Raw genomic sequence first — 17,967 nt, 5'->3', positions numbered from 1 at the left:
GTGTTGCAATGACAATGCTAATTGCTTGACTGAAGTGATTGACCAATGGATGATAAAAGTTGCTCTGGACGACCAGCCTGGAGGGAGCTGACCGATCATCTCAGTAAGATCAAAGAGGAGCAACTGGCAAAGGAACTCCTGACCAGCTACGAGATTGCAGATGAATATGCAATGGGTGCATATTGTATAGTGAGTGGCTGGGTCTTTACCATAACTGCTCAATGGTCGCTATGTGACGAAAAACGAACAGCTTCTATAGGCTTCTAGCCACGTTCTCTTGGATTTTGATTTGTGGATTTGCTAACTATAAAGCTTTGTTCTCTAGTTATGGCTATTTACAGTGAAGGAATCTTTGGTAGTATCATCTTTTCGCACAAACTTTCTATTCAACTTATGCGTTAGCCTTGCACTAAAGCGCTAGCTTTTTGTTGTACAAGAGTCAGAAAAGAGCTGCAAAGCTTGTACTGCATGCCAGAGTGCCAGCAGTCATTGCGAACTTTAACATAATTATTGCATATTTAACTCTTTTCTGCACATACGCATTCGTGTTTGAGATCCTGAGACAGAGTACCACTCTAATAGTTTTTAAGCGAAAGCAAAACATGGTGAGAGGCGCTAGCACAGCATAGCTTGCAGCACTCGTTTACTAGTAGTATGGAGTGCTAAAATTGTTTGCAGTCTTTTGGCTTAGCTGGATTGCTACTATATATTTTTCCATGCACACACATTTCCTCCGTAAAACATTTGTAAAACACAGACGCGTGTCCAACCTCCTTTGCAACTCTATAATGTTTGTGAATAAATGTTGTGGTGGTATGTGTGACCACCCTCCGAGTCTTCTGAGAGTAGAGCCTCACACCCTCAACCACATAGTACCTGATGGGGAGGGAGAGAGATAGTTTAAAGCTTGCCTTCCACCACCAGCTGGTAGAGCAGCGTAGGTGCTGTCTCCCTGGCACTATACACATGTACAGTATGCAGATGACACTTTAGGCAATTTTTAGCTAGGGCCCACAGTGTATAATTTTCAAGTATGGATCTTTTCTGTATAGCTCGTGGATAGTATAGTGTATTTTAGATAGCACCCTGGCAGTGCGAGCTAACCTGTATTTATTACCTGAGGCCGTGCCGCGGTCAGTGGGTTGTTTGTTTTTTATTTGTAATAATTCTTCTCACCTGGATGCCATAGCACTGCGTTTACAGCATGGATAGCAACAAGTTATTAGTTTTAAAAGTGGCAGATTTCGATGTTAAAGCTTCGTTGTTATAAAAACGAGTAAAAGCTAAGGAGCTTGTTTCTAAGTCTACTTGCCTGGATTCCACAGCACTACAGCATTAATTGTTTGTACATGTAATCAGTGAAGTGTACATAACTAGATTATCTATCAGTTGTAATTGGATTAGACACTCCCTTGGTGGTCTACATGTACAGCTGTTTGCATTGTTTGCATTGACCTTGCAAAATACTAAATCATTCACTGCATTAGTACCACAAAACTACCATACAATGTTGCTATGCAAACAAATAGTATAAGTACATGTACATGCATGTAGTATAGTCTCTAAATAAAAAGAGCAGGCAAATAAAAAACAGAAGGGCTAAGCTGCTATATGCAGCAAAGGTCCAGAACAAGAATGTTTAATCCTTCATTAAACGTGACCCTATTGACCCTGGCGTTCCTCCTCTGCCTGGTACCTACTACAGGTGCATACTTTTAGTGTTTCCTTTTCTCCTCAGATTGTGGCTGGATGAACTGTTCTCATTATTCTTTTCCAACCTTGAGGACAGCATACCCTCAGTTAGATATGCTGCTCTCACCAGCGTCACCAAGGCCTATGGTGAGATACTGTACAGACTATATAATAGGCTGTACTGATAATTTGAGGTGTACTGTCAAGACTGGGACCTAACTGGCTGTGGTTGTATTTTGCAAACCTGTTGCAGTTAGCTAGTATGAAGTATCACCTTCCAAATCTTTGTGTTCTGTAACACATCACTAAGTTGTGGGTGACCACTACATTCCTTGTCTTATCTCCATCTTGTACTTCACTTCTACAGCACTCAAAGTTTCTCTATCTCTTGCTACCTTGTAAGCTGCTGCTAGGCAATCAATAGTGTTGTACATTGAGCGCTTAAAGCTCTTTCAATTGTGAACAGCTGTTTGAAAGATAGTATGTGATGTAATACGCTTTGATCAATAGGCTGCATTTTAAGAAGCAAATTAGTTTACTACTGTTCATCCTCCCCCTTCCTCAGCTCCTCTGGTAATTGATCCTGGACCAGCTGTATTTGGGGTACCATGGTGCATCGTATATCCATGATGACCTGTACCAGCAGATGTACTCATGCATGTGGTTCACTGGCCCCAAAAATGAGGAGAGGAGGATGTATGGACTCTCACACCGCAGGCTATCACAAGCCGTGGGAGAAGAGTGAAAGGTGAGGGTGTGTGATGTGTATGGAGATGCTATGTGATGAGGGTGTAGTGGGGTATGGGATAAAGGATAAAGGAATATTCATATTACATGTACAAAGATGTGTTTGATAGGGGTACTTTTGTAGATGTCCATGTGGTATAAATGTGGTGGTTACTAGTGACACACAAGGATCCAAGTGTCCTAGTGTTGAGTATATACAGCTTGTAAATGTGTTGTGATGTAATTGAGGAAGAGTATGCCAGTTTTTGAATCTAATCTTGTAGCCCCCTCCAGTTCCCTTTTCTTGCTTGAAGAGCTGAGTGGTGTGAGTGGGTGTGGTGACCGAGTGTCCTCCCTCCTCCCCCTCTGTGCTGAGACACTACAACACAGACACAACCCTCAACACATAAACCTTCTGGAGACACTGCTCAAACTTGTGAGATAAGTAAAATAGAGTAACATTTTCTTGTACTACTTCAATAAAACAGAGTACCTATAAATGTCTACATGTAAAAAGCTGACACTGTAAGAAACTTTCAAAAAGGGTTCTACATGTATACAGAACGTTTACTTGTATTGTACTAATCTGGTTAGTAAGTGCATGCGCCTATAGGGAAAAAGAGCAGGCCCTATTATCGAGATGCCCTATAGAGCTATATAGATTAACCATGCCCATGATGTTTCCATGAAGCAAATCTCCATTAGCTAGCTCGATCGTTTGTCTGCAAAAAGTTTATAGTCATATCTGACAGCAGTAACACAACTACTGGTAGTGAAAGAAACGTAGCATCTATAAAGAAGTGTGGAGACCAGTTGTTGGGCAGAGAACTGTGCAGAAAACCATGCGCCTTCCTTCTATCAAGGCTCTTTCTAGGCGCCTATTAGTTGATGTGCGCTAAGCGCTTATTAACCAGATTATACGATAACTCTATCATCTACATGTAACTACATGTACTTGAGTGTGTTCAATATTGCTCTATTATAACATTAATTTTCTCTCCCTCTCCCTGTCCACAGTTGCCCCGGGGTGAGAGTATTCAAGAGATACCTCAAGCTGTTCCTGGACTCCATCTTCTACTGACCAGTGAGTTATTATATGACTGTAGAATCATTCAGTATTTACAAATATCATTACATATGTAGGTTTCCTCTAACGCTTTGTATCCTTTGTTTACCAAAACACCAATTATTTCAGATTACTCAAGATAAGCTAGCCCAGAATCCCTCAGTTATGATGATCTTATCATGCGTGGTTAGCCCTCCTCAGAACTACCTAACAAAATGTGTATCCATCCGTAACCGGAATTCACTAGTATTGCTATAATATTTATGCCTCGAGGCGTAGCCGCACAAGGGATACAGTAAAGCTGACTGTGTGTGTGTGTGCATGTATTCCAGCCGTAACTGCTCAACGGTTGCAATGCGACGAAAAATAACAGGCTTCTAGCCACATTCTCTTGGATTTTGATTTGTGGATTTGCAAATTAAAGCTTTGTTCTCCAGTTATGGCTAATTTTACTTACTGTAAAGGCTGTTGCAGTCTCTTCAGAATCTTTCGTAGCATCATCTGTTCGCACAAAGTTTCTATTCAACTTAGCTTCTCACTAAAGTGATAGCTTTTTGTTAGCTATACAAGAGCCAGAAAAGAGCTGGCAGTACTACAGCAGCCATTGCGAACTTTAGCCTATGGCGGATACACCCCTTTTTCTGCGCATGTGCATTCAATCCCACGTGTGTGAGATCCTGAGACAGAATACACTTTCTTTTTCTTTTCATGCATGACAGGAGAGCTTGCAGAAGGCTACTGAAAGATTTGGTAGAGAACAGACAAGAAAAACGTTGACAACCAGCAACCCGTTTTGAAAATGTATAGTTCTGAAGGATAAACAGTGTGCATGTGCTTGCTTTCTATCATGCTCCAGTGTATCAGAGGAGGAAACATGGACCGCTATAGCAAAAGAAAAGTGTGACAACCGTTTTGAATTTCAGTGCAAAAACAACAATTCATATCTCTTAATTCCGTACATAAGAAGATGTGAATTGTTGTGAGTAACATCACTGTCAGCTCGCTTCACTAGCTCACTACGCATGCTCATAATAACAATGACGTCATTATTAATTGCACAGTAAGTGAGCCCCACCCACTTATTGAACTGATCGAGCTAGCTATAGCTAATGTGTAAAGCTGTTTCTGTTAAGATTCTAGAGTCTAATTATTTCTTTGTCTTTTAGCCGTTTTCTTTCTCTTAAACTCGTCTTCAATTAGCATGCCCAGGCTCAACCTGCATTTTGGTTGCTAAGCAATAAATGCATTATCCCATGGATACTGATGATTATCATGCACTGTGATAATCTTTAGTATCCATAGGATAATATCATAGTACTATATAAAAAGCCCCCCCCCCCATAAATAATCACATTCATGACACTCTCCAATCTACCACAGAGTTCAATATCGAAAGCAGCACGCTCCCACAAGGAATCTCAGCAGCAATGCAGTTGAAAAAGATTTCTCCTCGCTCACTGCATTAGTGTACATGCACAAAACATAGAGTGCAGGATTGTACTACAAAATAAAGAAATGTAAGAGTCGTAAATGTTTACATTAGAGAAGACATCACAGTAAATCAGCTATGAAAAAAGATTGCTACATGAAAATAAAAATATTTATAGCACACCAGGAGTGCACTCCTGAGCACACCTATATATATAAGGCTGTAGTTTTTGAAGCAGAGACATACACCTACACTATATACTATTGCTGTATAGGTCGAATGTTGCAGTTGAAAGGAGTAACCAGAACACGTACTCTGTTGTTATACCTGAATGAATAAATGAAGTAGTAGTAACAGTGGTCACAAGACATGATGATTAGATGAACAGCTACTCCATGTAGTTAATATGTAGCTTTAAACATGTAACAAAACGTATGACAGAAAAGCCATAATTATTATTATTAGTAACTAACTTGCACTAGTTATTGTAAAGGTGTCAGTGAAAACTCCATTAGATGTCTGGTTACACTTGGACGTCACTGTTATCTTTGCATAGACATCTACAGTGCCACTGAAAGACGTAGTAAATTCTGCTACTGATCTATTGCTTTCTGCAGAAATAACAGTGGATTCAGTCAGAGTATTATTTGCAAATAACTGGACTGTGTAGTGACTAGGATCATAATTTCCATCATTATTCCTCCAGGTAACACCAGCAGTGTTAAATTCGTGAAATGTCCTCAGAGAAATCACATCTAAAGGAAAGCCTGCAGTATATATTATAATGATCGTTAGTTAGCCTGCATGACAATTTATACAGCATAATTATATCCCCACTATAATATACACTCCCTCCTAGGCAATAAAGTGGATTGCGAGTCTTTGTTAATTAAAGTGCTGATTCTATCGTACCTGAAGGCCTGTACCGCGTTTCATCTTCTTTTGAAGATGAAGTTGAATGTTCACGAACAATACAATGAACAGAAAACTCCGGCAATGAAGAATTTTGTACTAACAAGTTAGCTTCGAGAGGACTAGTGGAAGTAAGACTCGTTACAATAGGGCCTGAGCCACCAAGTTCTAACCCTGGAGTGTCGTTAATGTCATATGTCAAAGGAAAGGTCGAAGAAACGTGTGGTGGGGCATATAGATCCATTTCACTTCCATTTCCACTGCAGACATACGTAACTATCTCCCCAGGACAAGAGTAGGTTCTGTTCGTTGATTGCAGAGATGACGTAAAGGTCATCCTCAGACCAGACACATTTATAATCAAGCACAGTCCTAAGAGCACCGATACTACCTGAAAACAGAAAGTTACAAAACATGTATAATTCAATATCTATAGATCTAAATGAGTCCTTTTTTACCATTGACATGGACGTCATGTTTGATCGGATCTTAATTCCAACTTCCAAGCCTATAGCATGCAGGCCCTATAGAAGATTTTTGAATCCTTTTTGCGGACAGCTAGCTAGCAAATAGAATCAGATTCTAGTATAGATTAGCTTGTTCCTAGCATGCATGGATCTATATATAAGTATAGGTTCTATATCAAGTTTATTATAAGCAAAATTTAATACCTACACTCAAGTGGGATCTAAGTAAGTCATGCAAAGATACTCATAAGGAGTATATATTCCCTATAAACCTATTATTAGATACATCCCAAAAGTAACTTATCATTGGCCATCTTATAATTACATCATCTCTATAGTTTATATTCCACTCATCAAGTGGGATATGCAAATGCAATGCATGCAGACTCAACACCTTGTAGCTATATAGCTCATGCATTGTTCTATAATACAGCTAGCTGAAATGATTCGTTGGCCATACTACGACCTTGTGGTCATATTCTATTTTGCTTCTAGGAGTGCTATCACTGGACATGGTATCAAACTATAATAATTACTTTTCAGAATTGTGATGATTGTGGTAAATCTTTCTTTACAGCACAATATTTAGTGAGTGATGAGAGACCATGTCCAATGGAAACAGTCACTTTCACTTGCACTGCTCCTGGAGATTCCTTGAGATGGGTACCATCAGATATTTCTCGCATTACTGTTCGCTCCACCTCTGATCTCAGTGTACCCAATGTTGAATCAGGTTACACTGTAACACTGATTGCAGCCAATGACACTACACTAACATCCACTCTGTCAAGAATAGCAGAGAATGGGATCACTGTGTCTTGTGTGGACCCACTGCCTACTCCAACTACTATAGGATCTTCAATGATCCGGTTAGTTGGTGAGTGTCTCGTCCTTTAATTGTCTGTGTATATACATAAGCTATGTAAACACTCATATACATAGATCCACCAGGACCACCTTTCACAATAATACACTCCATTCTGAGTAGCTCAGCCATTGGAGTTAGTGTATCTGTACAGTGGGACCCTCCTACTGAGACTGGTGGTAGAGATGACCTCACCTACACAGTGACCGTCTCACCTCTGGCCCAACTCTCCGCTACTGGTCTCACATCCACCTCTGCCACTGTGACTGCTCAATACAATGTGGACTACACTGTCAGTGTTGTGGCTACCAACTGTGCTGGGAACAGTATACAACTGCTGAGTACAACTTCAGGATTGGTGAGTTGACAGTATTAATAAATATTAAAGCTGGTAGCATTCATTATAATCGAGAAAATCAACACACACTCACAGTCACATTTCCAATTCTTTCTCTCAGAAGGTTGTCCTGTGTTGACCAACCCCATGAATGGAGCGTTTGGACCAGTCTCCAGTTTGCCAGGATCCATAGTAACCATCCAGTGTGATGCTGGGTATGTGTCTGCTGTTACAATGGTGACATGTGAGGGTACACTGATGTGGAGTCCAGACCCTGAGGCTATTGAGTGTACATCACTAATTACCACACCTGCTCCCACAACTCGTGAGTTGGGTTAGTGTACGTCTTAGTTGTATATATTGATAATTCTTCTTGCATCTCACAGCTCCTCCAATAAACTGCACAGCTCCACTATCCCCACCACGGAATGGCACCATCAGTGACCATTCAGTACCAGCTATTCCTGGTACTCATGTGACCTTCCAGTGTGACGATGGACTGTTACCTGACGGTATAACGACTGCCACCTGTCTAACTACAGGAGAGTGGAACAAGATCCCAGGGGAGATTGTCTGCAGAAATGAATCCAGTAAGCTACATCAGATTCTTATTAACTTATATATAATTATATGCATGCTGTAGTGCTCTCAATCTCACATGCAATTATACCTGCTATAAAAATTGTACATTATGAATGTATGATTATACTACATACTTATATTATAATAGGTGTGGCAGTAACACGTGGGAACGTTGCTGGAGGTGTTGTTGGTGGTATAGTAATCATGTTACTCATCATTTTAGGGGCAATAGTTATGTTAGTGGTTTTCAGAAGAATGGGAAAAAGTGAGTTGACATAATTCACAAAACTTAAGAATGACGTAATATAAAATGCTGTTTTTCACAGAAAGCGTAAGACTCAAATCAAATGACAGTATGGAAATGAATGATGTAGGTTTTAGTTGGTGTATTAATTATTGTCTCAGTGAATGCATGTATTGTGATCCCATGGCTTTTATTAAAGCTATATACTTATCGTGAGCTACAACACAAAACTTATATACCACATGCATGACCGCAGCACTATAAAAGAGCCTCCCCCTAGCAACAATTCAATGCATAATGCAAAAAGAGCAAGCTAGACTATGCCAGCTTTTGCAGCTGTCAAAGAGCTACGTAGTTGAGCAAAACGTTGACTCCTACAGATACTCAAAAGCCTCCTTGGTCCTAGCATTGGCCATTCAATGTCCCATACTGGAGTTGCAGGCTTTTCTTGGTATCTAAACCACACCTATGGACCCATGGGGGCTTAGCCATCTTGTTGGAAAGCAGCTTCCGCCGTCGCTTGAGTCTCGTCAAGCATGCATGGCCCTTTCTCTTTGCTTATTTTCTTGAACAAATGAAAAACCTGAAAGTCAACTTGAAAACTGTACATACCTGGGGCTGTATGTTATTTTTCTATGTATCGTACAGCTGTTGACCAATGAAATCAATTAGTGGGACGTAAGTGTGGTATAAATTTTTTTAACACAGTACCAGCCTCCAGCAGCAGACGAAGAAGGTTACAACAGAGTCACTCATGATTTGGTGGGTTGACACATGTGAATTTAGTCTGCTGAATTAATTTTTATCACAGAACCCTGCTTCATTAACCTACAATGGTGTTACCATCAACAGTGAAAAGGTATAGATAGTAACCTCGCCAGCCTTATATTTTTGTATGCATATTAATATGATTTTTGGATTCCTCCAATATATACAGGCAATAGGTGTCAATGAAGAGAGATACAGTGTAATGAACAGTGGACAGGTACAAATAATTTATCTTGACTCAATCATCATAATAATCATATGCAGAGCGCTCAGAGGCTACCTGGCTATGGACAGATCAGTAATGTGGTGAGTGTGTTCTGTGTTTAGTCATTACAGTGATATTATTGTTATTATTGTATAATTATTACAATCACATTTATATTCACGAACGTGTGCTATACTTCTGTTTGTGTATAATCAGTACAATTATAAGTGCAGAGTAAAATTATGTATTCTTTACTCTGTTTGTTTCTTAACAGGCCACATTGGAGCCAGTCGTCTATGCTGTCCTTAGCTCCAACCAGAAAAGCAACACGACTAGTACTGCCACAGCGAATCAACATCAGGTGACCTACGCCACTGTGGATATTGATGCCACTAAGAAACAAGCAGCCACCCTCCCCGCCAGCCCAACAGGTGAGTCTGTTTGTGTGATTGAGTCATTGCTTTGAATATCATTGTCAATGGTTTTGATATATTTGTACAAGATAGACAATTATCATGTTATGAAATCTTCTCCTTTCAGTATAAGCTTATAGTTTTCCCATTCTTGTGATTATAGGTACGTAGAGTTGTCTCTGTTCCTGGTGTATATATATATAATTATAGTTTTGGCTAAAGTGTATGTTATGCAGTCGTTCAATAGGACAGTGGGAGATTAGAGTGGTTTATATAATTATTAGCAGCATGAGCGGAAAACTTGTTTGCTTAATTGTCCAGTCCATAGGTTATTTGTTCAATGTCTGTGTGTATACCCTATATAGCGGGTAATTTTCGTGGTGTGGTAAAAATTTGTTGAATTTGAGAACGGTGATTTGCGTGAGTAAAAATTTTGTTTGCTTCATTGAGGTCAGCTTCACAGGAAATTATAACTAATAATTATTTTATCCAACGAAAATTACCTGCTATATATATATATACGGTATAATTATACTCTCACCAACAAATCCTCAGTCCCGGCTGATGTAGACAAACTCCTGGACATTGACGAGGCCTTGGTGCAAATCCGGTCAATGAAACACAAGTGGAGGGAGCTGGCTGAGACTGTGAGGCTGCCAGAGACATTGATTCAACAGGTACGTAATTCAGTAATCATTGTATGTTGTATGTAAAAATTATCAATTGCAAGTGTGAGCAGGAGTATGTATATATACGGATGGATGTAAACATAGATTCATCATCTTAATACGTTAAGGGTATGAGCTAACGTACATGTTCTTTCAGTGCAAAGTAACTTTCTCATACCCTGATTTATCATTATTTTCTCACTGGCAAAATACATAAGTCTCATTTTCTCAACTCAGATTGAGGATTCATGTTGCGATGACAGTGCTGGCTGCTTGACGGAGGTGATTAACCAATGGAGTTGTTCTGGACAACCAACATGGAGGGAGCTGGGTGATCATCTCAGTAAGATCGGAGAAGAGCAACTGTCAAAGGAACTCCTGACTATCTACGGGACTAGTGAGTACAGTCAGTGCATACGCCTGCAATTAATAGTTGAGACTCCAATGCTTTTCTTAAGCCCTAGTACTATACGTGTGTAAGATTGATATTGTCACATAATTATAGTTTGAAGCCTATAAAATTAATAGGATGTATCCTTAACTTGCCTTTAAGAAATAGTTTGATGATTACTTAACCCATGTACCGTATAGCGCAAAATTTTCGAGGGGCTTAGTTTTTGCGGATTTTGTGGGTTAGCAATCCTACACGAAAATTAAGTCCACAAAAATTGTTCTTTAATTAGAATTACCTGCTATAACGTGCAAATATTTAAAGGCGTGGCTTCCGGTAAGCAGTCATTCCGCGAACATTGTGCAACGAAATGGGCAATCCACGAAATATAAGTGTTTCGCGCTATACAAAACGTCGATCAGTGTTGCACACATACACCCACTTGTCCCAAGAGTCGTTGTGTGCATAGGTGATGGTGTGTTGTCCTAACTAATCCACCACATTGCACATTCAGATTCACTGTGAAGCGTGCATGGTATAATAATTATACATGGTCTGTCCTTGGTTATTATATAAGCGTTGTTATTGTTAGCGCCTTGTATACCTTGCAGTTATACAATGGTGAGTAATTTGTGACATAGGTCAGACAGATCGAATGCTTCCTAATGAACTTGGGTATATATTATGTTGTAACATAATTATACATGTACATGCACATGTATATAATGCTTCGTTACTTAGAAACCATAATAATACTATAGTGTACACCTACCTGGCTCATTTGCTGACACACACACTTTCTCATGTTGTATAGTACGTACGTTACCTAGCTCACTTATAGCTGAACACTCAACTGGGACTATCATGCACCAACACAATGTATATATATATTTGTACTATGGTTGCACCAAAGATCAAAGGCTTCAGTTGTAGTTTATACTACTTATACAACCTGTCTGACCACAGCCATGGTATATGGCTGTTATACCCTAGTGTATAACAGCCATATACCGTGGCTTGTGGTCAAACTACATGTACAGCTAGAACTGAATACAGTATCCCACCTTTGCAACAAAATTGGGTTTTTTGACACACTGTTTCAATTAAAACAATGACACACTAGATCTACTCAATTCAATCAATATTAGAGCTAGAGAGAATTCAATACAAAAAAGGGTCTACTAATGTTTTAGTCAACATAAAAAGAGCCAAGTTCGAGCGATGAATAGTTCCAAAAAGGAGGCAAATTTGGAAGAACTCCGTGAACCGAACGATACTGGTTTGTTTGTGTTGCTTTTTTTCAACTTTCAACATTGGTTGTCACAACCTGCTTATTGCATTGCTGCATGGGACCAGGAGCAGTAAGAAGGGTCCAGACTGCCAAGTGTTTCTCAGACTAAAGAGACTGCACTGCACTGGGCCAGTACAGTAGGCTTGTGGAATGATATTTTCGGGTACATTTGCACTCTTTGTAGACAAGTAGCACCAGTGTACTTTCTTGAAGTGCCTTCTATAAAGATGCAGAAACACAGCCTTCACAATTGCTTGCTTGAATCATAGACGCTTGCTTGAATCAGCCATCGCGCTTTTTAAAAAGATAGCAATTCATTGCATAGCTATAGCAACAGTGACGTCAAACAGTAGTTATAAGCATATTCATTGAAGAAGCATGACAGGAAGTAGCTAAACATAGTAGTACAGTTCTAAACATAGTACAAGCCAGTTAAACTATGGCCTCTCGTGGTATATTTGCTTTACACGCTCGAGTAATCAGATAAACCAACTCGGCTGCGCCTCGTGGTTTATCAGATTACTCTCGCGTGTAAATCAAATATACCACTCGAGGCCATTGTTTAACTATAACATAATTCACCCAGTCACCTTTATTTGGCGAATGATGCCTCATTGATTTGACAATCATAATTATTCATGCTGCATGCATGGTGTTATTGATATCTTGCGATAATTATACTGGGACTGTAAAAACTGGCAATTTTTTATTTTGGCAACCCTCACCTTGATTCGCCAAATCGCCAAACCCACTATTTATATATGTTGCAAGAAGTAGTTGTATTCTGCAGAGAGCTGACTTTATTGTGCATGTGTACTAGTTGTGTTTTTACGCTACTAAAAATGCGAGAATCATTCCAATGAATCACTCTCCACTCCACACAATCATATATACACATGTTGTTTCCCTATGGAGTTGAGCTCATGCTTGGCAACACCAAATACTTCGATAAATACAGCAAAACCCCACCCCTCCCCTCTCAATCCCTTACAGTGACCGATGATGGCCCTGGACTACTAAATATACTCACGCCCCCACGCCCTCCTAAATCGTAAGTTGAGTGCTTATTAATTCGAATTCATAAATTATATATGGTAGCTAGCTAGTTTATTCCTTATCACACAACCAAAGCAGTCGTAAGTAAAATTAATAATTATAAGCCAACGAAAGGTGGTGGTATCTGGTAATGAGCAACTGGACTACACTACCGTATATAGCTAGAAATTTCTGTGGCCCAAAAATTTTGTGAATTCTGCGAATGAATGAGTAAACGCAGAAATATTATCTGCAAATGCTTATTAACCACGAGTAATTTAACAGTTGAAAAATTAATTCGCAGAAATGTTATCCACAGAAGGTTCAGCTACTCGCAGAATTTTGGCTATACGGTTATTCTATGAATTTGCTGAACTCTACGTCATCACTGTTCTATGACTAATAGTCTGTATGTGGTCTATAAAAATGATGTTGTGGCACTGAACTCAGTGCATGACCTGTGTGTGTGAAACTACGCAATCAGTATAATTAGTCTGCTACAATAACATCAGTGATAACACAAAATTGGGCAAATGTTACAGTAGAACCTCGATTAGCAATGGAAAATGGGCGTGTCCCTTAATATTCATGCACAATTAACAGCTGTTACCATAGACACAGGCATATTTATCTTCTGCGCATGTATGCGTAGACGCCCACATGCACTATCAGGGTTTATCAATCGGCATATTCATTGGAAACAATTAAGGTGTCCGGATAATCGATGTTCTTTTGTACATTGTTTTGTACTACACTACTAATTACTCGTAGCTACATTAATGATCCTTATTTCTCTCTCCCCCATACAGACCTGGTGAGATGGTTCCAGCCCGTCCCCCTAAACCAGCCCCTAACAGCGAACCCCCGGCACCTCCACGCCCCTTTAAACAATACACCAAGCACTAGGTGTGTGGTATGAAGTTAAACAATTCTTTTAGCAAAAGAATCAACTCAATACATGACTTAAATTTTATGTTAGTTTATCCCCGTATGTAGTTTAGTCACAATCACTTAATTTTCATGCAGCTTACATGCTAAGAAAGTTTATTATTCAAGTTATATTTGCTGTTGTCTCAAATCACTTTTACCCATGATTGCTGCTTATCCAGGATTGCATCCTCTAGATTGCATGTGTATCTAAATAGAGATATGAAGGTTTGTAGTAGCCTCTACACAGGCTCTCCTTTTTCTGTTCTTTATCACATCGTTCAATAAGATAAAATACTGTCTTATCGTTCAATGAGATAAAATACGGTATTAATTGGAGGAATAAAGAAAGAAATAGACGTAGAGTTAGGAAAAAGGAGAGCCTGTATCGGGAAGTCGCGTGAGGGTAGAAGGGTGGTAGAAGGGTGAAAATGAGCGTGGGCATGCTGAGCTAGAGATGTTGGACTGCCCACGCAGATATCTATGACTAATAAAACTTTGCCTGCAGCAAGCTGGACATGGACTTGGAACTGGAAGTTTGCAAGCACTATAGCTAGCTATATACCTTAGATGATCTACTAGTCTAGATTGTGTGTTCAGATTCTATCAGACTATTACCTTTTCTTGTGTCTTTCTACATGCTAGTATAGATCAAGAATAGCTTAAGTTAGTCATCATTATCATATATAGCAGGTAGCTACTGCCACCAGAGCTGGCCACGCTGGTTCTCTGATCTGACTTGCAGCACAGCTTGGTGGTTGTCTCAGTACATGTACAGTCTTATTAACTCTGAATGCGTGGGAGAATACCTTACGTCACGATTGTGGGCTACATATCGCCCACGTTCATAAAAATCCTTGTGGATCACGCGATTTCCCAAACCAGGCCTTACTTTTTCTTAACTGTACGCCCATTTCTTTTTTTGCTGCCTCACTAGACTATGTCTTTCTAGTGATTTATGGATGAACAGTGACAACAGCAAGAAAAAGTAAGGCCTGGGAACGAGGCTAGGTTTGTAGCTCTATAGGAAGTTTCCTGATTGTTACTTGCACCTTACTTGTGTATTGTGTACTTAATATAATTATAGATCATAAATGAAAATTGTGCTACTCTATAATTATTGATCTCAAGTCATGTGGTCAGCATGGTAGATGTAACAGTCTGGATTAGCTTAACTTAGCTATCACTTTGTCCGTATTAATAATATGACTCAACTGACAATACAAGACAGAACAGGCCAAAAAGAACATATATATAAATAGCTATATATATTACTCATAATCATTATTCATTGATCTCTAAATATAGACTGTTCAGTCATTCCACAGTAGACAGTATAGCTATAATATAGTGGTTGACTTATATTTTCTCCAATAATCAAGGTTTTCCTTTGAGGATTGTTGAATTGTTGCCCCTTAGCTTCTCAGGGATAGGAAGATGGGATCGTTTGTTTATGTTAGTTGCATGGATTATAATTTATCTCTAAGGTTTCTTTCCCCCAAATAATGCATGGGTGGTTGTTTTAGCTGTAAACAGTTCAAACAATTATTCATAATTATTATGTTAGTTGGCCCATATAGTCTATCACAAATTAATGGGTGGCCCTCTTGGCTGTAGACATGCACTTTATTTTAATAAGTGTATTCATAATTAGCCTACAGCGTAGGGGGAGTAATTGCTAATGACATTCATAAGAAAAGGGTGAATTTCAAAGTGAAAGTAGTTATAGTTTCCTCATAACACAATTCCATAACCAATTGACAAGTCATTTCTATAATTATATCCAACACTGTTACAAACTTCTTTCTTTAGGTTATTTTTAGGCGCTGTATACTCTCCCCTTGCGTTATGGTGTTTTTGTGGGAAAGCTAGAGCAAACCAGAATATGTAGTGAAACATATAGTTTTGTTCATGAGTTTAACATATACATCAGAACTTCACCTAATTATTACGTGATATATTGCTCTGCAATAATTATTATAGAATTATGTTGACATAAAATTAGAAAGCTTATAATTGTACTCGCTAGACAGTGTTTGATAAATACTGCAGATTAGAGAAAGTGTTCTTAAAATCATGTAATTTACTTAGACAAACACTTAGACAAACACTTAGACAATGTAGCAAAGATTACATTCAAATTAATCTGATGGCTATAGCTAGAGACTCATCATTGCAAAGTTCTTGACACTGTTTAGGAAGTTTTCACATGATTTAGAAGCCCTCAGGGCTTGTAGAAACTTAATTCCTAAATAGTGTCTAACCATTACTAATTATGGTATAAGCTAAAACAGCCTTAATTATGCATGCAGAGGTATTAATTGTTTATCCTCTCTCTTCGCTCTTCAGGTGTATTGGGGTGGTGCATAGTATACACATGCATGACGATCCGGACCACACAGACCAGCAGATGTACTCGTGTTGTTCACTGGTCCCCAAAATGAGGATGATGTATAATTATTATAGACTCACACTATCATAATCCTTGAGAGCCATGGGAGAAGAGTGAGGGCCAGTGTGTTATCATAATGTGTTTGGAGGTGGATGGTCTTGGAGTGTTATGAGAAAAGGTGTGCGTGCTGGTTAGGTTTGCAAAAGTGTGTATAATAATTATAAGGTTTGTTTGTAAATGTATACAAGATGGTGCATGTACATGGTATAGGACAAACGATTATTATAGTGGGTGTCATGGTCATACAGCTCAATCTCATTGAATACTTTTGTGCTATTCTATCTAATAAACTAGTCATGCAATCGCGAGCGGCTATAGCTATATGTGACATATTGCGTTTAGTCTAGCACTACGGTATTGTACAGTCAACATCATCACATGCATGTATAATTATATTGGGTGTGTCTGGAATTCACCTAATTTAATTTGTGCTTATACAGAGGTTTTCAGGTAGGTTGAGGGAATGCTTCAGAGTGTAATTAAAGCATAAGTTATAATTAAATTACTGTTGGACCATGTACATACAATACAAACACACCAACAAAATGGGCAACTATTTCTTTTCAGAACAGTACAACAGTAATTTAATTATAGCTTATGCATGAGCAACTTTGCACTCCAAGCATTCCCTCAACCTACCTGAAAATCTCTGTAATAGGCTTCGGACAGTTACAGTTTCCTATTATTATGTATACTAGCTATGCCATGGGAGGCAAATGCATGTCAGTTTTTTGTTTTTCCTTCCTTGAAATGTCCATACATGCATATTAGGCTTAGCCTCGTCCCCACGCCCATGCACTGCACTTCAATAGGACTCAGGCAGGCCAGGCTATGTTATAAATTATAGTGCCTGCATGTATACCTGTTGCTTCTATAGTTGCTATGAACATTCATAACATATAATTATTATATGCATGATGTGCATATAATAATATATGTTTTGTGTGCATTATAGTATATAACCAGGCCATTTTATTACAGCTAGTGTTGATGCTTGTTTTTATTGTGATAGTTATTATAAGTAGTTGATTGGGTTTAAAGTTTATCTTGCGATAACTCATATCATTGACATAACATAGCCAGTATAGCGCAAACAGTAAACATCTTAAGTGTATTCAATAGCCACGAGTAATAACTCTCACTATGTAGGTTCAGCAATTACTCAATTGCTTGTGGTACAGTAAAAATGAAGTCGCCACAAAATACAACATTTTTTTAGCGCACAAATAGAACGGAGAAAAATACATCATCGAACCTGAGCTAGTGATAGCCATGCTAAATAGCTGGTTTGAGGGCTTTTTTAGCGCCCAGTTAGAACCAAGAAAAATTAGACTATTCAAGTTGGCGCTAATTTTAGAGTCCATTGGCGCCTTAATCGATGTTTTACGGAATAATTACAGCTTACAGCAATGTAATTGTGTATGATACTGAGATGTGGTCACCCTTGTACGAAATGTTTAAATATGACAATGAAAGTCAACCACTCTGACATCCACC

At 38.9% G+C, this 17,967-nt stretch overlaps 2 protein-coding genes and 1 long non-coding RNA gene across 4 annotated transcripts in view; 1 reads left to right on the top strand and 2 right to left on the bottom strand.

The window, feature by feature from the left end:
* Positions 1–17,967, bottom strand: part of LOC135348938 (mucin-2-like) — a 97,115-nt gene that overhangs the window by 52,891 nt on the left and 26,257 nt on the right. The window lies entirely within an intron of this gene.
* LOC135350403 (uncharacterized) lies at positions 4,852–6,425 on the bottom strand. Its single transcript, XR_010399143.1, has 4 exons — positions 6,284–6,425; positions 5,826–6,216; positions 5,387–5,680; positions 4,852–5,240 (listed from the first exon to the last, which is right to left on the bottom strand). It is a non-coding gene; the product is annotated as an uncharacterized LOC135350403 (long non-coding RNA).
* On the top strand, positions 6,655–14,121 carry LOC135348919 (uncharacterized). Of its 2 annotated transcripts, none has more exons than XM_064547313.1 (16): positions 6,655–6,807; positions 6,870–7,169; positions 7,235–7,515; positions 7,616–7,828; positions 7,881–8,084; positions 8,225–8,341; positions 8,403–8,446; positions 9,029–9,082; positions 9,132–9,179; positions 9,258–9,305; positions 9,353–9,394; positions 9,568–9,724; positions 10,262–10,383; positions 10,612–10,771; positions 13,050–13,107; positions 13,901–14,121. In XM_064547313.1, the coding sequence occupies exons 4-16, from the start codon at positions 7,642–7,644 to the stop codon at positions 13,995–13,997; spliced, it is 1,338 nt and encodes a 445-aa protein (XP_064403383.1). In that variant the 5' UTR covers positions 6,655–6,807; positions 6,870–7,169; positions 7,235–7,515; positions 7,616–7,641; the 3' UTR covers positions 13,998–14,121. The 2 variants fall into 2 exon arrangements, with proteins under 2 accessions (XP_064403383.1, XP_064403391.1); XM_064547321.1 differs by having other exon boundaries at positions 6,658–6,807; positions 7,616–7,819; positions 13,901–14,119.

This window comes from Halichondria panicea, chromosome 1, assembly GCF_963675165.1.
Source record: "Halichondria panicea chromosome 1, odHalPani1.1, whole genome shotgun sequence".
Taxonomy (NCBI): Eukaryota; Metazoa; Porifera; class Demospongiae; order Suberitida; family Halichondriidae; genus Halichondria; species Halichondria panicea.
This window is presented reverse-complemented; position numbering and strand designations above follow the sequence as displayed.